General features: G+C 39.1%; 1 protein-coding gene across 1 annotated transcript in view; it reads right to left on the bottom strand.

The window, feature by feature from the left end:
* The window catches only part of PPDPFL (pancreatic progenitor cell differentiation and proliferation factor like), a 48,308-nt gene extending 26,756 nt beyond the window's left edge, over positions 1-21,552 (bottom strand). Inside the window, exons 1-3 of the mRNA XM_063669461.1 lie at positions 20,933-21,552; positions 19,236-19,400; positions 17,661-17,765 (exon numbers count right to left, since the gene is read on the bottom strand). Coding sequence (XP_063525531.1) covers positions 17,661-17,765; positions 19,236-19,249 — 119 coding nt within the window. The 5' untranslated portion in view covers positions 19,250-19,400; positions 20,933-21,552. The remainder of the gene's footprint in view (positions 1-17,660; positions 17,766-19,235; positions 19,401-20,932) is intronic.
* Positions 21,553-23,950: the final 2,398 nt, after the last annotated feature.

Genomic DNA, 23,950 nt, shown 5'->3' with positions numbered 1-23,950 from the left:
CCATCTTTCCTCTGGCTTTCTTCCCTGATTCTAATCCCCAGCTGCTAACAGCAGTCTCTCTGAAGCCCTCTGCTTTTCCAGTTCCAGAGGAGATGCTCTTTTGGCTCTGGCTGTGGGCGGTTCTCTCAGCCACCTGTTCCACATTCTCCACACTCTGCAGCCCTCCGAAAGAGTCTGAAAAGCTTCGACTCTAGCATACACCACCTTTGGGGAACCACATCTGCCCAGGAGGCAGGCAGTTCTGTGCACCTCAAACTCCTGCCAGGAGGAGCCCCGCCCAGGGGCTTCCTTGCAGAGGAGACCTCTCCAGGCCTCTGCGACTGTTCCAGACAGTCCCTCCCTCAATGCTTCAATTGTGGGAGGAAGCACAGTCCTAGAAATACTGCCCCATCTCCACCCACAGAAGCCTCATTTGTGGTGGACAAGAGGGGTAAAGACATGAGAACTTTGCAGGGAAAAAAGATCTGCAGGAGGAACTCCTCTAACCTTAGCTTTTTAATGAGGAAGACTAGACCCCACAGAGAAGGTGCTATTGTGAAATCACTTCATGTGCAACTCAAAGGATTTGTTGTTCTAATTTGAATAGAAAATGGCCAGTAAAATTATGGTTCGAGAAACACTGTGAGTTTGAAATAATTGTGCTTCACCTTTTAAAAGATCTCAACTGCTCTCTTCAAGTAATTCCTTAAAACTGGGAGATGAGCTCATCGGTTGGCACAGTCAAATAACGTGGAACTCACCCTAGCTGAAATGAGCCGCTCACCTCCGTTGGGACTCTACTGGCAGCACCTGTGGGGTGCACATGTAGACACGGCCTTAGGACTCCATGCACGGCAACACAAAATAGAGGGAGCTCGCCTTTGAATGAAGGATTGTCCGCTTCTCAGTTTAGATAATGCCAGCATAAATCATATACAAGAGCCGTGAATACAGTACAGCGACTCCTGGTAGAACTTCCGTTCCTCCTCCAAAATCAGCCCCACCCAGTGTATCTGATGGAATGTTCCTGCCTGGCCGGAGAGTCGTTGGCGTCTGGGGAGGGGCTGCTGCGGCCCCTCCCAGCTCGTACACTCTTATTGGGACACCATTCTTCCTTTCAGCCCTTCGATCCTCGCTGGGCTTCCCAGTCTCTCATACCTAAATGTTACCTTTCATTTCAGTATATCTATAATACCAACGAGGGATGCAGCCTTCTTCAAACCCTTTTCTGAAAAGGGGCTGTTTTCTGCCAGGATCCACGCTCTCGGCCATGCGTCCACAGTGTGGTGTGTGTGTGGACTTTCTAATGGATGCCTCCTTGTGCTGACACCTGGTCTCCCTACACACTCTTGCCTCCAGCGTGGTTCTGGTGACCCACTCTAACAAATGCATTCCCAGGGGTCTCCACCTGAGCACTACAGCTGTGACGTGGGGAGGCCCTGCCCATTGTAGGATGTTCAGTAGCAGCCCTGGCCTCCATGCCCTAGAGGCCACTAGCACCCCTCCCTCAGGCCAGGAGCTGACTGACAGCACTCCACCTCAGCTCCGGCATGCATCTCTCACTGTGAGGGGTGGTAGTGGAGCCCACTCCGGCCCATGCACAGGCTGAGAGAACCAAGGGCTGCCAGGATAGTGTATGTTTGTATGGGTAGCGGGCTATCCATGACCAACAGCACAGGAGCCTGTAGGCCAACACCTCCATCCCTTTCTCCATATTGACCACCTCTTGCATAGGGTCCAGTTTGAAAATGTTTGCCTTGGTGCTTATCATCTCGTGTAACTGCAGTTCTCCCAAAGGCAGTAGCTTGGGGCAACATGGTTACACATTTTACAACCACTGTCGGGTGGACCACATTCTATTAATGGAAGTCATTTAAAAATCCCAATTCATGGAATGATGCACCCACTGGTCGATAGGCTTCACTTCAAATACATGACTAGAAGACATGAAGCTGATCATTTCTGAATATTATGTTACACGAAGATGTAGATTCTAGGATATTAATGCTTTTCTCTGTTTCTTACATGTGCCTGTGCCTTGCTGATCATTCTAAATGTTTGCATGATGTTGCTTAGTCGCTAAGCCATTGAATGCTTTAGTTAGGCAGTTTTACACTTCAGTAAAATGAATTAAATGCAACTTAAATTGACAACTTTCTAGAAAACGAAGTGTAGTTAGTGATCAAGCTGCAACTTCATTTAACACCAACTGTTTATTGTTTTTCTGCTGCATGGCCATTTTATTATCTGAAAGATATTAGAAAGATGTATATAACAAAAATATTGTAGAGAGAAAGGTATTGTTTTCTTAATATTCCTGTTACTTACATTAAGACACATGCATGCACACACACACGTAGACACAGAGAACCCTAGAGAGCTCTCCGCATTCAGTCACGTTGCATTTCCAGGTGGCTTTATCTAAGCCAAGGGAGGATGATGGCTGTAATGCTTTTCCCTTGACCACGATCCAAATTTAGCCAGACACTGAGACAGATGAATGGCTCATCCATCATGATCAAATTGGAAAACATAGTCGAAAGGTGGCCTTTTTATCCCCAAATGTCTAGTTCTCTTTCCAAGTAGCCTCACTTATTCATACCCATGCAAATGAGATGGACATGGAGATGTATTTGGAAATTCACAGTATAGTTCCAAATTCAGAGATGTTGGGAGACCAAGGAAAGATTCCAACCAGAAATGGTTCTGAAAATATCAAGAAACTTTTAGTTAAAAATATTTGTATTGCCCAGGGCAATAAAATCTACCTAATAGTGAAACTATGTTTCAGCATACTAAAGAAAATAAACCTGAAAATAAAAAGATATAATTATTAACACAGACGTGGAAGCATAAAAAAGAAATGTTCCAAGTAAGTTCAACCTTAAAATACTGTGTATGCATAGATCTCTGTTGTCAGCTATGTGCCTGTGGGCCCAAGAAAGACTCTCTGCCCATGGCTGGAAGCTGCTCTCATCTCTGTACCCACTGCACTGCATCCCTCTCCCATGCCCTGCAGAGAGAGCTGCATGGCAGGAGGGCACCCATTCTCATTGTCCTGGCTGCCTTAGATTCCCCTTCAGGACTTCCTTTTGAGTGCAGAAGGAAGGCCAGAGTTGGTTTTATTTGCCTTTGAATCTAGGAAATACAGTGGTCAGTAGAGATGACTGTCAAATGCAAAGGTCTTTTGTGCAGAGTGACAGTGATGGTTTTGAAGGCTGGCTTTCAATGGGCAGCCAGCTCTTCCCACTGGTCAGCCTTGAGCCTTTCACCTGGGTTTTCCTAGGCCTGACCCTTCAGGGAGTGTGAGGGAGTCACTCCCCTCTGAGTGCAAGCGGGGATCTCACATAAGAGGGTGACATCTGTTCCATCAGTCTCAGAAGGAAGACAGGCTTAACCTGTCAAAAGGACATGGTTGGCTGGTGATTCTGAATGAAACCCACCTCCTCCTCACAAACATCCCCCAGAAGAGGTCCCCATCATAGCACAGCTACTGGAAGAGCTGTTGACAAATCATACTTCCCATCAGTAACATCAGTGGCCTTTGTTGTATCCAGATGCACTAAGAATACTTCATCAGATTTGAAAAATTAATAAGCTAAGAAAAGCTTTTGACAATGCAGTTTTCAGAGCTCAAATATCCCCTTTTCTTTCCATCTGGGCCAGCACAGTGTTCATTAACTTGACTATGCATCTTATCCTAATGTTTACCATGAACTAACTGTAAAAAGATGGCACATTTTGCAATATATTTACACTCAAGATATTGTGTGCACATGACAAGTATCAAATATCATTGTGCAGGTGCAACTGGAAGCAGTTCCAAGGAAAGTTTGAGTCACATGACCAACAAACATTTCATAAGCATCTTCTGCACAGCAGTCGTTGCACCGGAGGCAGCATGGGATAGAGAACCAGCAGCTGCTCTGGAGCCAGGCAGACCTGGATTTGAATCCGGACTCTATCACCTGTGATGTTAGGCACAGTTCCCCCATCTCTGAATCCCATTTATCTAAGATCATAACATTACCCACTCCCAAGGATCTACATAAGGACTTAAACAGAGAGCAATGTTTATAGACTGTATAGCTGGTGCTAGCACTGGATTGTCATTTCCCTCATTTCCCTTCTCCTTCTGTAGGTGCTGGGGGTGCAAGGAAATATAACAGTCCCCAAGCTCTCGGGAAGTTGCAGGTCTTTGGGAGAGATAACACATGAATCGAGTTCACAAAATACAAAGCAATCAGTCGTGGGGGCAGTTACTATGTAAAAGCTGGAAATTAAAATTATTCAAATATCAATGGCAACCTAAAGCCATAATCATACCGCCAACAAGGTCTGAGATCTGTTAGCCTCCTGTGAGAAGCCCTCCTCCTCAGGCTTACAGTTCGTGTGTGTAGACACATTATGCAATGCCTACCGCGTGAGTTCACCAGCATCTGCTCTTGACATTGGATGAGTTCCCAACCATCGTTTAATGGGGTTTTCCCTTTCCTCTTCCTACTATTGCCACACGGGGCCCACACCTGTGACAAGGGAAGAAAGACTCACTGCTATTGTAGCTCAACAAGGAACAAAAGCCTGTCCCTTGCAGAGGAGGAGTCACCCCACATCTTTAGTCACAGGCTGTGGGGGACAGAGGAGTGAGCTTCTGTGGAGCCCAAGGACCCTGAAGCACATCCTGAGCTCAGACCATGGGAAAGGGACAATAAGACATTTGCCTGCTCCTATTCTGTCCTCTGTCCAGATATTACTATGTTAATGATTAGGTTGAACTATGCAAAACTGTTGATTTTTGACCTACAAAAAATGGCCCATCACATGATCCTGCCTGATCACTCCTGCCTAACTACTAAAGCTCATCTCCCCCAGGCAGGCACCTCCCCAACTGGCCTGCTGGGTTAAAAGCCCCCTGGGACATTTATGCAGCCAAAAGACACATGAAAAAATGCTCATCATCACTGGCCATCAGAGAAATGCAAATCAAAACCACAATGAGATACCATCTCATACCAGTTAGAATGGCATTCATTAAAAAGTCAGGAAACAACAGGTGCTGGAGAGGATGTGGAGAAATAGGAACACTTTTACACTGTTGGTGGGACTGTAAATTAGTTCAACCATTGTGGAAGTTATGTGTGGCGATTCCTCAGGGATCTAGAACTAGAAATACCATTTGACCCAGCCATCCCATTACTGGGTATATACCCAAAGGACTATAAATCATGCTGCTATAAAAACACATGCACACGTATGTTTATTGCGGCACTATTCACAATAGCAAAGACTTGGAACCAACCCAAATGTCCAACAATGATAGACTGGATTAAGAAAATGTGGCACATATATACCATGGAATACTATGCAGCCATAAAAAATGATGAGTTAATGTCCTTTGTAGGGACATGGATGAAATTGGAAATCATCATTCTCAGTAAACTATCGCAAGGACAAAAAACCAAACACCGCATGTTCTCACTCATAGATGGAAATTGAACAATGAGAACACATGGACACAGGAAGGGGAACATCACACCCTGGGGACTGTTGTGGGGTGGGGGGAGGGGGGAGGGATAGCATTAGGAGATATACCTAAGGCTAAATGGCGAGTTAATGGGTGCAGCACACCAGCATGGCACATGTATACATATGTAACTAACCTGCATATTGTGCACATGTACCCTAAAACTTAAAGTATAATAACAAAAAAAGAGAAAAAATTAAAAAATTTAAAAAAAACAGAAATATAACATGAGCCACATAGTAACTTAAAATTTTCTAGTAGCCACATTAAAAAATAAAAAACATGTTAAATTCAAAAAAAAAAATTAAAAAATTAAAACCCCCTGGGAATCCCCAGCACAGCCTGAAAGCTGAGCACTGCACTGACTTCACTGTGTTCAAGTGATGGGTGCTTCTGATGCCTCGTTCTTAAATCCTTTAACAGAACACAGGGGCTCCTGAAAGGGCTACTACTCCGTTTCCAAATCAGTGATGAGTGATTTTAAAACTACCTAAGATTGGTTCAACATTAGTTCTCAACAAGACTGAGTATTTAAAATGACACAAATAATCTGTCCACTTAGGTTATTTTTCACACACACACACACACACACACACATTTTTAAAGTAATTTTGTGATTAAAATTTTAATATGCCGATGCTTTGAGCAAAGACCAGCTGTAATCATCAGCTTCATTTAAAAAATTTATTTATTAAATTTACCAAAATTCTATATATTTATGGTGTACAGCATGATGTTTTGAAATATGTGTACATTGTGGAATGGCTAAATCAGGCTAATTAACATACTTATCCTTTTTTGTGATGAGAACACAAAATCTACTTGCTTAGCAATTTTCAAGTACACAATACATCATGATTATGGTCACCATGTTGTACAATAGATCCGAAATTATTCCTCCTGTCCAGCTGAAATTTTGTATCCTTTGACCAACATCTCCCCATTCCCCCACCCCCTGGCTTCTGGCAACCACCATTCTACTCTCTGCTACTATGAGCTTGATATTTTTAGATTTTAGATTTTTTTGGAGATCATGAGGTGCTTGTCTTTTGTGCTCATCAGCTTCCTTAGTTGGGAAGAGTGGACAGGGACTTAAGTGTGACCTTGGGCCTAATTACAGTGTTTCTGGAACCTAACAACTTATTCCACAAGATTTAGGCTAGAATAACTTCCCTTTACTAATCTACTTAAAACAAACAAATGCTCTTCCCTTGATTGAACATATAACCAAGCTCACCCCTCTGAAGTCCTTGCATTAACAGAGTATTGGGTTTCTGCAAACAACCTCTGTTTTTAGCCACTTAGCTGAGGATCCAAGGTAGAAAGCACTATGCCCATTTTCCACAGCAACCGACTTCCAGGAAGAATGTGCTTAGAAGAAGTAAACAGCAGACAAAGGGGCAGCCCAATGACACATCTATTTTGAGAGCAGTTGACCTAGATATTCTAACACTGCAATTAGGACAGACACTGGCCTGCACTGGACTCCCTCAGACTCTGTGTAGATGGGCTGGGGTACATGCTGTTGGCCAACAGCAGTTTAGGGCCAGGGTCCTCTGGGGTGATCTTGGGCTCTGAGATGAGACTCTGGCTTCAAGAGTGAGGGCAGCCAAAAACTGAGTCTCTGCAGTCAGACTCTGGGTTTGAATCCTGGGTCCGCCACTTAGCTGTTTAATATTAGGCAAGTTATTAACCTTCTGCACTTCAGTTCTCAGATCACCAAGCTGGAGAGATCAATAATAAGGACAATAATGTGCTTCATGTAAAGAGTCTGACCTGCTTCCTGGCTCACAGTGAGAGCACAGTTACAGTGTCCCCCTTATCCAAGCAGGATATGTCCCAAGATCCCCGGTGATGCCTGTAATCATGAATAGCACTGAGCCCTCTCTATACAGTACTATGCATGAATTTTTTTCCTTCTTCACAATTTTATAGATTGAAAATTCATTCTTACCCTGGATCTTAGCATCCTCAATATACTTTAAAAAAAAATTCTTATGTCAAGAACTTTCACCTTTTCACTAAATGGAAGCACTTTATGGCTTCTCTTTGGCATATCCAAATTGCTATGCTTGAGCTACTCAAATTGCTACTGAAATCACTACTCTTGAGCATTGGGGCCATTGAGTAAAAAAGGGTGACTTGAACACAAGCACTGTGATTCCGCAACAGTTGATCTGATAACCAAGACCACTATGAAGTGAGTCACAGCGGGTGTCATAGACAGTGTGGAGACACTGAACAAGGGGAGGATTCACATCCAGGTGGGATGGAGTAAGATGGCTCGAGTTTTCTTTGCACTAGTCAGAATGGCTCACAATTTAAAACTTATAAATTGTTTATTTCTGGAAGTTCCTATTTTATATTTTTGGAACACAATTGGCCACAGATAACTAAAACCTTGGAAAGTGAAACCTCAGATAAGGAGAACTACTGTGGTGATAACCATATGGAACGAAGAAAAATCACTTATGAAGGTGGGATAGAATTGGAAAACCGGCCCACTCCCTTGATGCTACTGTTGCCATAGAAATGTAAACACCATTAAAAGCTTTCTTTTCTACAAAGAAATGTAATACCTTCACAAAGAAAATAACATTCTTCATATAATAATAAAAGCATGCACTTTCCTCATTAGTTTAGAAGTAGCCTTAGCTGAAGTTTTATATGCCCCCTGGACTTGTGATTTCTTCTCTGATGTCTTTACCCACATAAATAAGTGATTCTCCAGGGATAACAGGACTAATATGAACATTCACTGATTGCTACTGTATAAGCACAGCTCACATATTTTTAATGCTCACAAGTTATGAGCTTTAAAGCTAGTAGGTAGGTGCCTTCTAGCTGTCACCATTTTATGGGACACAGAGGCAGGAAGTGGTGAGTCCCTCGGCCTCGCAACCTGTAGATGACCTGAACTCCAATGTGCCTGCTTTGTGTGCTCACACGCCACACCCACACTGAGCTCCTGCCACAGCGAACACACACATTCTTCATTGTCTGCCTTGTGTTGTGCGACTTCTTCATCTGCCTGTATAAGGTGCAGAGTAACAGGGAGACCTCACAAAGAACCATCCTGCAAACCAGGGGGCTCAATTGTGTGACCACATGGTGAAACTTGGTTTGGCTAGGAAACTCCAATGCTGGGATTTCACTCCACTATGCCTAACTGGATTTCAAATTGTCATCCCTAAAATACACTGTGAGCCCTGATGACACCCAGCTGTGCTCCAAGGAGAAAACAAACAAGTTTTTGGACAGGACATTTTAAGTTCTAGACTCTTCAGTCCCTTTCTACTTGTCCTGAGATAACACGTGTTGGCTATTTCACATTTTTTTTTCTTTCATCCAGAACCTTAAGCTTTTTAATATTTTTGGCAACTTCCCCACCTTATGGTCTCCTTGGGATGTAGCAACTTTTCCTCATCCGGAAGCCCAAAGGGCCAGAGAATCATTTTCCCCACTCCCCTTGCACCTTGGGCATAGGCAAATGGCCTATTTAGCAAAAGTGCATCACCAGGGCAAAACCAGTGAAGCATCCATTCCAAGGGGTTGTGGCATCAGGGTAACAGTAATATCCTGTTTCATGGGTGGCACTTGACATTGACCCACAGCATCAGTAGAGGTAGGTGGCTGCAGCATCCAGGGGTCACCAGCAGTGATGATGGCACTGGACTAATTCTGTGGTGTGCTTTTAGTTGTAATTTTGGCTACTCAACCCACCTTATATCCTGTCAAATCTCTAATTCATTCTCTAAACTACTGAGTCATGTTGTGACCTACCTTTCTTTTGCTTAGCCCATGTGATCGATTATTCACCTCAGTGCATCTATGTCCTTGCTATGTGAATATGTAGCTTTTCCCAGCATGAAGTGGAATCTATTTCCCTATCCCTTAAATCTTATCCTTCTGATTTGCTTAGACCAAAAGAAAGTGTCAGGAATTTAGTAATTTCTACTCCCAAGACAGAGTCACAAGAAGACTTACAAGCTCTCCACTAAGTATCTTGGAAATCTTTTCAGCCACAACATGAATGCGCCTTGGCAACTCTGTTGGACAGTGAACAACCTTGTCATCCAGAGGTAAGAAATCCCAGCTGAGGCATTCTACATATGATAGCTGACTGCTGTCTCACAGATTAAAAACAACAATAAAATGAGTCCAGCAGAAATTTCCAGCCCACTGAGTCATGAACTACATCACTGGTTCTTGTTTTGTGGCATTATCTTTTGAAGTGGTTTGTTACACAGTAAAAGCTAATTGTTAAAGTCAACCTTAGTTGGTTTCTGTTATTTGCATCTAAGAACCTTGACTACCCTCTTAAAGTGCTGGGATTACAGATGTGAGCCACCACGCCCAGCCTCATCCAGGATTTTTATAGTTTGAGATCTTATGTTCAAATCTTTAATCCATCTTGAGTGAATTTTTGTATATAGAGATACATAAGGGTCGTTTCATTTTTCTGCATATGGCTAGCCAGTTTTTCCAGCACCATTTATTAAATAGAGTATCCTTTTCCTATGGTTTGTTTTTTTCAGTTTTGCTGAAAATCAGTTGGGTGTAGGTGTGCAGCATTATTTCAAGGATCTCTATCCTGTTCCATTGGTCTATGTGTCTATTTTTGTGTCAGTACCATGCTGTTTTGGTTACTGTAGCCTTGTAATATAGTTTGAAGTAGGGTAATGTGACGCCTCTGATTTTTTTCTTTTTGCTTAGGGTTGTCTTGGCTGTTGTGGCTATTCTTTGGTTCCAAATAAATTTTAGAATACATTTTTCTAATTCTGTGCAAAATGACATTGATAATTTTATAGGAATATCATTGAATCTACAGATTTATTTGCACAGTATAGACATTTTAATGATACTGAGTCTTCCAAACCATGAGCATGGAATGTTTTGTGTCATCCATAATTTCTTTCAGAAATTTTGTAGTTCTCCTCATAGAGATCTTTCACCCCTTGGTAAGATGTATTTCTAGGTACTGAATTTTTGTTTTTGTTTTTGTTTTTGTGTTTTTGTTTGTGTGTGTGTGTGTGTGTGTGTGTGTGTATTATACATGGGATTGCATTCTTGATTTGGTTCTCACCTTAGTTATTGGTGTATGGAAATGCTACTAACTTTTGTAAGCTAATCTTTGTATCCCGAGATTCGGCAGAATCTTTAGGGTTTCTAGGTATAAAATCATATCTTCAGTGAAGAGAGATAATTTGACTTCCTCTTTTCCGATTTGGATGTCTATTTTTTTCTTTGACTGATTGTTCTGGCTAAGACTTCCAGTGCTATGTTGAATAGGCACGGCGTGAGTGAACATTCTTGTCTTCTTTCAGTTCTTAGGAGGAATGCTTCCAGCTTTAACCCATTCAGTATGATGTTTGCTGTGGGACTGTCATAGCTGCCTCTTATTTTGAGTTATCTTCCTTCAGTGCCTAGTTTGTTGAGGTTTTTTCTCATAAAGGAATGTTGGTTTTTATGCTTTTCCTGTGTCTATTGAGATGATCATATCATTTGTTTGTTTTTAATTCTGTATATGTAATCACTTTTATTGATTTGCATATGTTGAACCATCCTTCATCCCAGGAATAAAGCCCAAATGATTGTGGTTAATTCACTTTTTGATGTGCTGCTGGATTCAGTTTACTAGTTTTTGTTGAGAATTATGTTGAGGATTTTTGCATCTATGTACATCAGAGATATTGGTCTGTAGTTTTTTTCTTGTTGTGTCTTTGCCAGATTTTAGTATCAGGATGATACTGTACTCTTAGAATGAGTTAGGAAGGAGCCCCTCCTTGTCAATTTTTTGGAATTGTTTCCGTAGGATTGGTACCAGCTCTTCTTTACATGTCTGGTACAATTCAGCTGCGAAACCATCTGATTCAGGGCTTTTCGGGGTTGTTGGCAGGTTTTTTATTACTGATTCAGTTTCCTTATTTGTTATTGATTTGTTCAAGATTCCTGTTCCTTTCTGATTCAATCTCAAGAGGCTGTGTGCTTCTAGGAATTTTTCAGTTTTCTCTAGATATTCTAGTTTGTATGCAGAGAGGCGTTCATAGACTCTGAGGATCTTTGTTTCTGGGGAGTTGGTTGTAATGTCACCTTTGCCATGTTTTATTGTGCTTACTTGGATCTACTCTTGTTTATCCTTTCAAAGAACAAGTTGATGTTTCATTGATCCTTTGTGTGGTTGTTTTGGTCTCAATTTCATTTAATTGTGCTCCCATTTTAGTTATTTCTTTTCTTCTGCTAGCTTTGGCTTTGATTTGTTCTTGATTTTCTAGTTCATTCAGGTACAGCATTAGGTTGTTAATTTTATGTCTTTCTATTGTCTTGATGTAGGTGTTTAGCACTATAAACTTTCCTCTTAACACTGCTTTTACCACATCCCAGAGATTTTGGTATGTTATGCCTTTATTTTCACTTGTTCCAAATAATTTTTTATTTCTGCCTTAATTTTGTTATTTACTCAAAATTCATTCAGATGCAAGTTGTTTAGTTTCCATGTACTCATGTGGTTTTGAGAGTTCCTCTTGTTAATGCTTTCTATTTTCATTCCACTGTGATCTAAGAAGATGCTTGGTATAATTTTCATTTTTTTTTTTTGTATTTTAAGACCTGTTTTAAGACCAAGCAGGTGGTCAATCTTAGAGCATGTTTCACATGCAGATGAGAAGAAAGTATATTTTGTGGTTGTTGGGTACAGTATTCTGTAGATGTCTGTTAGCTCCAATTAATCAAGTGTCAAATTCAAGTCCAGAACTGCTTTGTTCATTCTCTGTCTCGATGATCAGTCTACTGCTGTCAGTGGAATATTGAAGTTGGTTATTCATGAATTTCATATTCATGAATGAACTTGTTCACTAAAATTTATTTGTAACCCCCCCAGTCAATAGTTGCAGTGGTTAGTGAAAGTGTCCTGTCTATATTCTAATAAGTGCCATGCTTTAGATTGTTTTGTTCTTGCTTTTGCATTTTTGGTTTTTATTTTGGTAATTTTCCTGTTTAAAATGACACCAACCATAATGCTGAAGTGCTGGCTAGTGTTCTTAAATACAAGAAGGTGGTGATGTGACTTCTGGGAAAAATATGTATGCTAGATAGGCTTCATTCAGTCACGAGTTATAGTGCTGCTGGCTGTTAGTTCAATGTCAATGAATTAACAATATACATTAAATACCGCATCTTTCAACCAAAACACAAATAAAACAATTTTATGTATTGATCAGTTGATGAAATTATGGCCAGAGGCTGAGAGGAGCCTGACCCTCCAAAACAATGGTTTAGAGGGTATTTCCCCTAGAAATGATGATTCACTATTTGGTAATTCAGTATTTTTGGTGACTTAACAGATCATAGCTAACATACATAATAAGAACAAACTGTGTATTATATGCTATTCAGTAAATTGTCATTTATCGATATCTAAATAACTAACTAACAAGTGACTTCAGGTCCATTTTAAGGCAGGCTGAAAAGTTGTATATTAAATTAGATTCTGGAACCCAGAAATATAATCATAGATTAAAAGATCTAAATGAATTCTCCTATTGTCTTAATTTCTTATTTACAGATGAGAATACCAAGGCCTAGAGAAGTAACATGCGCAGGGTGACACAAGCAGAGGTCCAGTTACTGTCTATCTGCTGCTTTCTTAACTATACTACACCTCATGCCAAATCTTCTAAATGATCCTGGAGCATTCTGACTGGTGAATTTTAGAAGCATGCTCTCTTAAGAATGTACCTTAGGGTTCCAAATTGTAACAGACTGTATTAATCCATTTTCATGCTGCTGGTAAAGACATACCACACCTAAGACTGGGAAAAAAAGAGGTTTAATGGACTTACAGTTCCATATGGCTGGGGAGGCCTCACAATCACGGTGGAAGGCAAGGAGGTGCAAGTCACATCTTACATAGATAGCGGCAGGCAAAAAGAGAGAGAGAGAGCTTGTGTAGGGAAACACCTGTTTTTAAAACTATCAGATCTTGTAAGACTCATTACTAGCACAAGAACAGTGCAGGAAAGGCCCATCCCCATAATTCAATCACCTCCTACTGGGTTCCTCCCACAGCATGTGGGAATTGTAGGAGTTAAAATTCAAGATGAGATTTGGGTGGGGACATAGCCAAACCATATCAGAGACCAATGGCCAGATTTATTAAAGTTCTGAGAAACATTATTCTCCAGTGCCTTCTTCTGACTTAAGGTCAGTTCCTCTTTGATTAAGATACTTTACTAGAGCAAAATGGCAAAATATGCAACTTCAAATTCACATCCATCATAGAACCTTTTTTTAAAAGCAGGAATTGCCAAAACAACTTTGTCAGAGCTCTGGATAATAGTCAAACTTTAATGGCAACTAAAAAAAAGTATAATAAAAAAGGAACTCAAGAATAAAAATTTTTGTCAAAACACTAGCTAAAAGCAAGCTAAGAAACAGAGACTTTATGTAACCACACATGACAAGGAATACAGTTTTTGAAAAAATAGTTTGGAGAAAGTGATTAAACAAATAGACAACCATAGAAATCTACAATAAAAAAACAGAAACACTGGAGAAAAGGGAAAATATAATTATCAGTTACCACATTATAATATTCAAATCTCTGGATATCAATAAAAGATCAGAAGGCATTCAAGAAACAGGAAATTTTGGCCAATTTCCAATAAATAAATAAATTGATGGAAACTATCATTGAGGAAGCACAGATATCAGACTTACTAGGCAAAGACTACAAATTGATTTCCTTAAATATTCTCAAAGAGCTAAAGAGAATCAAGAAAATAATTTATGGTCAAAAGAAGTCTATCAGTAAAGAGGCAGAAATTAGTAAAGGGAACCTGGAGCTGAAGTATGCAATAACTAAAATTTTAAAATTACTAGAGGGCTTCAACCACAGAATTGAGCAAACAGAAGAAAGAATAAGCAATTGAATATAGAACAATTGAAATTATCCAGTGTAAAGAGCATAAAGAATAAAGAAAAGTGAACACAGCCTAAGTGATCTGAGGGACATTATCAAGCAAATTGACATATGCATTATTGGAGTCTTAGAAGAATAAGAAAGAAAAGAACAGAAAAAATATTTGAGGAAATAATAACCAGTTCCTCACAAATTTCGTGAAAAACATAAACTCAACAAACTCCAACTATTATAAAACCAAGAGAGTCACACTATAATATATTCACAATATATAATTCAGAAAATAAAGTTAAGACACATTGTAATCAAGCTGTAAAGAGCCAAAGACAAAAAGAATTTTGAAAGCAGCAAGAGAAAAGCAGTCCTTCATGTACAAAGTATTCCCAGTAAGATCAACAACAAATTTCTCAACACAAACCATGGCAGCTAGAAGGAAGTAAGACGACATGTTAAGAGTGCCAAAAGAAGAAACTGTCAATCGTGAATTCTTTATCTCATGAAACTATCCTTCAAAAATAGAGGTAAAATTAAGACAACCCCAGATAAACAAAAGCTGAGTGATTTATTTGCCAATAGACCTTTCCTACAAGAAATGCTAAAGTGAGTCCTTCAGAAATATAAAAACAATTGACAGTGACCCCAAGAACAAAGATATAAAGATTTCTGGTAAAATGAACTGCATAGGTAAACATAAAAGGCAGCATTATTGCATTTTTTGGTTTGTAAATATACTTTTTATTTCTCACATGATTAAAAAGTATAAGCACATAAAAATAATCATAAATCAATGTTATTTGGCAGATATCGTATTCTCAATCTAAAAAGAGTCACATGTGCATACAATGTTTAGATAAAAAGGGTAAAGGCCTTTTATAGTTAACTGCTTAAAAAAAAAAACTACCATTGAGTACTTCGCCTTTAGGGTTCATAAAAATCCATGGAACTTTAGGAAAAGCTATTCAGGGCTGAGTTTCCTTTGATAGTTTTTATTCCAAATCAACTTTGTCAATGTTTTAATAATTTATTTTCCAGGGATAAAATGTTCCTTTGCAGTCAGTTACAGAGTTAGATTTTACTGAACTCACTAAACAGTACAGAAAAAATCCAGTGTTGTTTCAGTGTATTTCAACCAACTTCAACTGAGTTGAGACCTTTATAATATTATTTTAAAAGTAAGGGTTTAACTACAAGGAAGGGGGAGTTAAAGAGATGTTGAGAACGAGGTTTTTAAACGTATTAATTGTACCTAGGTTTTCATAGGCTGCCTTCATCTTGAACCTTCCTTATACTTCCTTTCTGTTTACCACCCTGCTCTATGTCATACTTAAAGAGATATAGTTATCACTAAAATGGACAGAGTTGGTTAATTTTCAGAAGACCTTAGGGCATTAAACTAAAATGGTGTATTAGTATAATCAATGACTGCATCTGATCCCACGGTTTTGCTTTTTTCTTTAACATATGCTGTCACTTAGGGTCTATTTTTTTCTTTGATATTTCTCCTCAATTTTCATAATTAAGAAATAACTCTCTATCAAAGATTTTAAACATAAAATATACTTTTATTTACAATTGAGAATGTTGGACATGAATTTACACATATCCATCATCATATATGGAAATTTGGCATTGTAATGCTCTTTAGAATGAACAAAAACATGTAACTGAATTCTTGTTCCTTATCATTAATATTTATTCCTGATTGATTCAGTTACATACATAGCAGGATAGAAACACGTACAGATGTTTCTCAACTTATAATGGCAGTACATCCTAACAAGACCATTATAAATGGAAAATATCGTAAGTCAAAACTGATTTAATACATCTAACCTACTGAACATCATAGCTTAGCCTCACCTATTTTAAACGTGCTCAAAACACTTACATTAGCCTACAGGTGGGCAAAATTATCTAATACAAACCTATTTTATAATAAAGTGCTGAATATCTCATGTAACTTATTGAATACTGTACTTAAAGTGAAAAATAGAATGGTTCTTATACATTCAAATAATGCATACTTGTAGTACAGTTTCTGTTGAATGTCCATCAATCTTGCACTATTGTAGCTACATGTAGATGGTCTCAACTGAGACACAGAAATTTTTGGCTCCCCATTGTAAGTTGAGGAACATCTGTGGTTTTCATGTATTTAACAATGTTGAATATCTTGTCTATATACTCTACCACTCTTAAAGAAACTGTTTTGATAGGGATTGAGCTTTGGATACCTTATAAAGGTGAACAATAGCACTCCATACAGATCAGCCTCATAGTCAGAGGGGAGCACCCCTATTCCTAACTTGATTCTTTACAAGACCTTGGCTCATCTTAATAATTGATATAATTAGCTCTTGGCTTATGGGGCCTTTGCGGTTGTGATTGCAAATAAGCAACTTGCACTTGGCACTTTTATGTGCAAATAGGCTCGCTCTCGCTCTCCCTCTCTATTTTTGATCTTTACTTAATTTTTTAGAATTCTCAATTGGAATTGATGTTTTATCCAGTGTTGTTGAATTGTCTCTGGGAATAAAATATATTCATAGGATACCATTTAGAAAGGAAGGAAGGAAGAAAGGAAGGAAGGAAAGAAGGAAGGGAGGGAGGGAGGGAGGGGAGAAAGAAAAATTTAGAACTCTCATTCCATGTTCCCAAAGCTAGTTGACATAAACCTAAAACACTTTCTCCTATCTCCAGTATCAGTGTGCTATCTCCAAAATGCAGAAGCTAGTCTACACATTGTCCAGAGATCAAGTGTCCCGCCAAACTTCCACAATCTCCCAATTTTCTCTTTCTCTCTACAACGGGTAGCATCTTGCACCTTCACCCCACTCCCTACAACCAGCCCTGCCTACTGCACATTCTGCCTCTCCTGGGAATCCCCAGACCTCACAGGACCAGTCAGATAAGGAAGAAGCTTCACTGTTACGTGAGACTGTGGGAGCCCGGCCAGGAGTAATGCCGCTGAAGCCAGGCAGACCTGGATCTTACTCGGTCAACACTTAACAGCGATGTGATCTTAGACTTAGCCTGTCTAATCCTCAGTGTTCTTATTTGTAAAGAGTAATAACAATGAGGCTACTTGAGAATTTAATTAGATAAGCCATGTAAAGTGTTCAGGGCATTATCTGGCATAGAATAAGAACAACCACGCACATAATTTTTTGACTTTTAGTCTTGGGGTTATTACTAACATTACCATTATCTACTGCCACATACATTCATTCTACTTACCGTATTTGTAATTTGAACTCATGATTTGCAGCCTCCTCTTCTCCCAGGCTTTCACAAATGACAATGCCATACAATAGATATAAATGTCCAGCCAGTCTCACAGACCTGGAGAGAAATATATAGTCCTGGGACAATAATCATCTTTCAATATCTTTCAATAAAGAAAGAGAATTATTTATAACCCCAGAGTGGGAAAGGTCTTTCTAACGCTGCCTCAAAATGCAAAGCCATAAAAGGAAAAACATTGAAAACTGTATTAAATCAAATCGTAACTTTGCACAGCATAAAACACCAAAGACAAACAAAAGATGTCAGGCACAGTGGCTCACATCTGTAGTCCCAGCTCCTCAGGAGGCTGAGGTGGGAAGATCACTTGAGCCCAGGCAGGTCAAAGCTGTAGTTACCTGAGATCACGCAACTGCACTCCAGCCCCGGTGATAGAACAAAACCCTGTCTCAAAAAAAAAAACACACACACACACACTTTGCGCCACTGCACTCCAGCTTGGGCTATAGAGTGAGACTCCATCAAAAAAAAAAAAAAAAAAAAAAAAGGCACATGACAAAAGGCACACGACAAGCTAGGAAAAATATATTTGCAATTCAATCACAAAATACTAACATCCTCAATATACAGCAGTTTAGTTAGAAAACGATCAAGAATTCAGTGGGAAGAATTTTTTTTAAAAAAAAGGGAGATGAAAACAGAGTTCAGAGAGCAGGAAACGCAAATGTGTCTTAAACAAAAGAAGTTTCAATCTCAACTAGTATATTTCTAGCTAATGACACACTGAAATACTGTCTCTGATTCACCAAATTTGCAGTCTGAAGTCTGATGATGTACTCTGTTGGTAAGACGCATCTTTGATCATCATTGGTGGGCTGGATATTTTTGTAACCCTTGTGGAAGAAAGTCTGGCAATATATATCCTAATTGCAAATGAATATTCCTTTTGCCCCAGTAATCCTACTTCTGGGTATTTAACCCACATACACTTTTAGATTATTCATCACAAATATGAATCAATATATGTCCAAATGTCTTCACTTCAGCACTTCAAATAAGTAGCAAATTGAAATCTACTTGTGTTCATCAATACAGCACTATTTAAATAAATTACGATCAAGCCAGAGAATACTGAAAATACTGTGTAACTGTAAATAAATAAAGGTAAGACAAGAAAGGAACATATGTTGGCACTCATGTGGAACAATAGAATGGCAGGCAAAATATATTAAGTAGATAAAAACCAAGATCTTGTAGAGGGTGTGTAATATGCCATCATCTGTTGAAACAATCGAAGGAAAATAATATGTTAGTATTTTAGTATTAGTATATGCCCCAAACTATTCCAGGAAAGACCTGAGACACCGACCACAGTGCAGTGGGCCTTCCATAGGGGCTGGTGGGGCTGACCTTCAGCAGGGCCCTCCACAAGGAGCCCAGGGATTTATAACCAGGGACCATTCTGATTGGCCAATACCTGTGCCACAAGAGTTGCCAAATATTTTGAATATTATTCCTAAGCTTGGGGAGACGTGCTGATGGTAAAAAGAAACTGGGGAATCACCTTACCCTAACGTTGTCATTTCCAGAAAGGGGAGCTGAGCTCAAAGACCCAGAGTGAGATGTGTCCTTTGAACCATCTCCTCCCAGCTCCGCCATCAATGTTGTCCTGTGGGAAGCCTGAAGCCATCTCTGGTGGGCGTATGTACACCACAGAACCAGCAAACATTACTCCTAAGATAAAAGGAATATGTATTTACAATTGTGATATATATTGCCAGATTACCTCCCACTAGGGTTGCACAAATATCCAGCTCAACAATGTTGCTCAAAGGTGCCTTTTAGCAAGAGTGCATCATTTTCTGAAAGCTGGTCACACTGCAATGACCTATCACAACAAATAACAGACATCAGCATAGTATAGATGAGACTTAAATGAATACCTCATAACTCCAATCTCTCCAGGCTCTCTGCTGAGCCAGGCTGCCTATTGCTGCAGAAATCCCATTTAAACTATGAAAGGGATTCTACATACACTCTTAACAAGGTAAGGATGCTTTGCCAGAGCATGATCGAGAGAGATCTTTATCCATGTACAAATCACAAAACAGGAAGGACAGAAGCTAGAGAAAGGCTCCCCGTGTATGCAAAACGGGAAGCTCTGGAGCTGACAGAACGCCCCTAAGGATGGAATGAAAGGGAATTTCTGTCATTCTGGTTTAAAAGTCATTGTTCGACAAATAGCCGGTTGCTGACATCTGATCAAGCAGCAGTTAAGTTTGTCTACCCCTAAATTTTATAGCATTGTGAGAGTTTCCTAGTTGCACAAGGTTTCCAAGTATATTGTAATTTCTGTGGCTGCTTTATATTTTTAGATTCCTTCATGAAAGGAGAGCAGGTTGATAACAGTGTCATTGATAATTTCTAAATCAGAAACCCAAGTTATCACCAATAACCCCTGGAGATGACTGTATCCAAGTTACAAAGCTGTCATGCAGAGATATTCAGGTTCCATTGAAAAGGAGGTACAGTATCTTTAAAAATTTTGCTCTTTGGATCCAGTAGTTATAACATTGTACTAAAACTTCAAAGAAAATTGAAGTTACCCAGAGGTAATATAGTGAGTGATCTTACTACTTTAACCCCAGGATGAAACAGAATTCAATGTTTACTGCTTTTATTTAGACTGTGTATGCAAAATGAGCTATTACTGTAAGGTAATTATCCAGTTACTTCCAATCTAAACCTCCAATAATTTAAGCTGGGATCACACTAAAATTAATCTTCAGTGATCTCTAAAGTGAACTCTGAAAATGTGTTGAGTGCACACTCCAAATATATATCAAATTCTTCATAAATGTACTTGCTCAAGTCTGTTGTATGTATTATTAAATGCATGCAAAACCAAAACCTTAAGAATAATAATGTAAAAATGGACATAAATGTAGAAACCGATCCTTCCTTTCTGCATGCAGTGGGCCACTTTCCAGGTGCCCTCCATGTGAATGTGACGTTCCAGAGAGCATGAATCTGAAACGCTGGCTCTCAAACCCCAACGTGCTTCACAGCAAGTGTGTGCTTATGCAAAATGCACCCTCTCCACCTCTATGGTAAGATTCTGGGTGCGTATTAAAAAGAAGCTGTGAAAATGTATTTTAACATCCAGTGGAGCGGGGGATGTGGGGGGATACTGACTTACGCTGTGAGAAGTAGTTTAGAGCCTAGGTGATTTATTACACACTATGTTTGGCTGAGTCTCCACTCACTTTTCGTTGGTGGTCATAATCATTTCTCTGAAGAATTAAATAACTCAAATTTCTTGCTGTGTCTGGAATTGGTTCCTTCCGGTGGATTCTTGGTCTCGCCGACTTCAAGAATAAAGCCTCGGACACTCGCAGTGAGTTACAGTTCTTAAAGACCGTGTGTGCAGAGATTGTTCCTTAAGATGTTCAGATGTGTCCGGAGTTTCTTCCTTCCGGTGGATTCGTGGTCTGACTGATTTCAGGAGTGAAGCAGCAGACCTTCCCAGGGAGTGTTCACCCCTTAAAGGTGGTGCTCCAGAGTTGTTTGTTCTTCCCTGTGGGTTCGTGGTCTCGCTGATTTCATGAATGAAGCCGCAGACCCCGGCAGTGAGTGTTACAGCTCTTAAAGGTGGCACGCGGTCCAGTTGCCTGTTCCTCCCAGTTGGTTTGTGATCTCGCTGATTTCAGGAGTGAAGCCGCAGACCCTCGCAGTGAGTGTTACAGCTCACAAAGGTAGTGCAGACCCAAAGAGTAAACAGCAGCAAGATTCATTATGAAAAGCAAAAAAACAAATCTCCCAGGCCAGGGAAGGCGACCTGACTGGGTTCCCGCTATGTGCTCCCGGGGCAAGCTTTTATTCCCTTACTTGGCCCCACCCACATCCTGCTGATTGGTCCATTTTACAGAGCTCTGATTGGTCCACTTTAAAGAGTACTGATTGGTGCATTTTTACTGCATGCTGATTGGTGTGTTTACAATCCTTTAGCTAGACAGAAAAGTTCTCCAAGTCCCCACCACCCGACCCAGAAGCCCAGTGGCTTCACCTCTCATTGCTGCAAGAAGAAAAAAATGCAAAAGAATTTCCTCCCCCAAAATACTTCAAACATTAGGTACCTATAATCTTTTTGTTAGAATAAGTAAATAAATACACAAAACTTCAGTGGAACCTTTAAACAAAAAATAGTTACATGATAGCCTTTGTAACTAACAATAAAAACATTTATTTTTCTTGGTTTTATTTCCTGAAAACTGAAAGTGATTTATTAAACAAAGCTTATATCTAAATTTAAAAAAACTTTCAACTGAAAAGCATTTATCTGACACAGAAGAGACAAAAAGCTATTCAAATCTTAAGTAAAAAGATTTAATGCTCCCTGGGAGATATTATATATACTTAAATCATCCTAAAGGGACTCTGTGTGTGTTTAAACCAGCTTATGTTAAATTATGGCATTCCCAGTTAATTGTGAAATGAATGATTGCTTGATTTTAGCAATTTGTGGCATATTATAATATGTTGAATTTCACTATAAGCTACTTAATTTGAATAGCACACATTTTATAAAATATGTTTAAGTCTCTGTGTTCCATTGCCAACATTTAAATTTTCCAGATATATTCTTTGAAATGCTCAATTAAAAACAAGTCACTACTTGAAGATTTTATTAAATTGAGGAGAAATGAGTGTGAGAAAATAAAGATGAAAATGAATAAATAGCCTTTTCCTTTTCATTATCCTTATCCTTTTCTTATCCTTATTGATAAGAATATTATCAATAAAAATATGTTTTTTATGTCTATGCCTAGCAAAGATAAAGATGAAGGAAGGAAGGAGGGAGAATAGGAGAGAGGAGATGGGAGGGGCGAGTATTAGATCCCACAGTCTTAAAAAAATATTTAAAGAGACTAAGACCTTTGAAATAATTAAATATTTCATCAAACTTTTGAGAAGGTGAACAATTTGGGAGGTTTTTTTGTACTTAATTAACTAGTTTCCTATAGCTAGGCTACTAATGTTAATTCAAATTTATATTTCAAAAGAATTAAATATTTTATTGGGTGGAAACTTTTAGTAACAGGTAATTTAAATATTAATGCATATAGGCTATAACACTTTAAACAATTATAATATTAAATAATTTAAATAAAAGCATTGATTATATTGTAGTCTTTTCTAAGAAAAACATAAAATCCAGAGGTCATAAAATAAAATTTTGATAAATTGAACACAACTGTAAAAATAAATTTCTGTATCACATAAAGAATACCAATTACAAACAATTTTAGCTAACTTACTATGTGTTTATATTTATAATATTTATGACTTATTATATTCTATATGCTAAGGAAATATCAGTTCATTCAATCATTACTAACAAAAGGATAGCAGTGTTTAAAAATAAAGTAAGCTCATTTCTCATTAAAAACATTGAAATCTTTTAAATCATTTTTTAAAATCTGTATTAGCAAAGCTCTAAAAGTTTGATATTACAGAATATTAACAACAAGGTAGACAGAATACATTATCTCGTGCACATTCCCTTAGGAGGGTAGCATGATAACCACAGAATACTTAAATGCATAGCCTCTTTTCTACAGCAGTTCTAAGTCCAGAAAATTACAGGACTAATGTAATCACATGCGTGCAGCAAAATAAATCAATAAATAGTGAAAACGACAGAAAACTGAATTCTATGCAGCTATGAAAAAGGGAAGTTCTGTGGGTACTATATCTACTGCTATGAACATATTTCCAAAAACTGTAGAGAGATTAGTCTCAAAGTGCAGAACCAGGTGTCCCTCTGTACACAGTGCAAGGTGTGAGCACAGGAACCAGGGCCTGGGCTCTGTCTCCCTAAGTGGACGGAGGGCCAGGCATGGAAGGGACTCACATCAAAAGCAGTGTTTGAATTTTACTATCAAGCATGTGTGGCTGCGATGCACACACACCAATATGGGTTCCTAGGGTGTGGTGGTGCATGCACTCTGGGAGAAGGGCCTACCTCCCCCATTGTGATGCACTCTTTGAACCCACTCTTGCTGCTGAAGCTGATGGCCAAGATGAACACCTGATTACCCATGGCCCAACTCAATTCTCTCTCCAACAAATGTATAATTGAGAGTAAAAGGGAGCAACTGGGGTGTGTTAAATTGTTACTTAACCCAAGATGCAGAGTGCAATTTGTTGAAAACAGCTCACGGAGAGAGAGAAATGTGGTAGGGAGTGCATGGGGTGGAACTGACATGAATTGAGAGAAGCAG

The sequence above is a fragment of the Pongo pygmaeus genome, chromosome 7, assembly GCF_028885625.2.
Source record: "Pongo pygmaeus isolate AG05252 chromosome 7, NHGRI_mPonPyg2-v2.0_pri, whole genome shotgun sequence".
NCBI lineage: Eukaryota > Metazoa > Chordata > Mammalia > Primates > Hominidae > Pongo > Pongo pygmaeus.
This window is presented reverse-complemented; position numbering and strand designations above follow the sequence as displayed.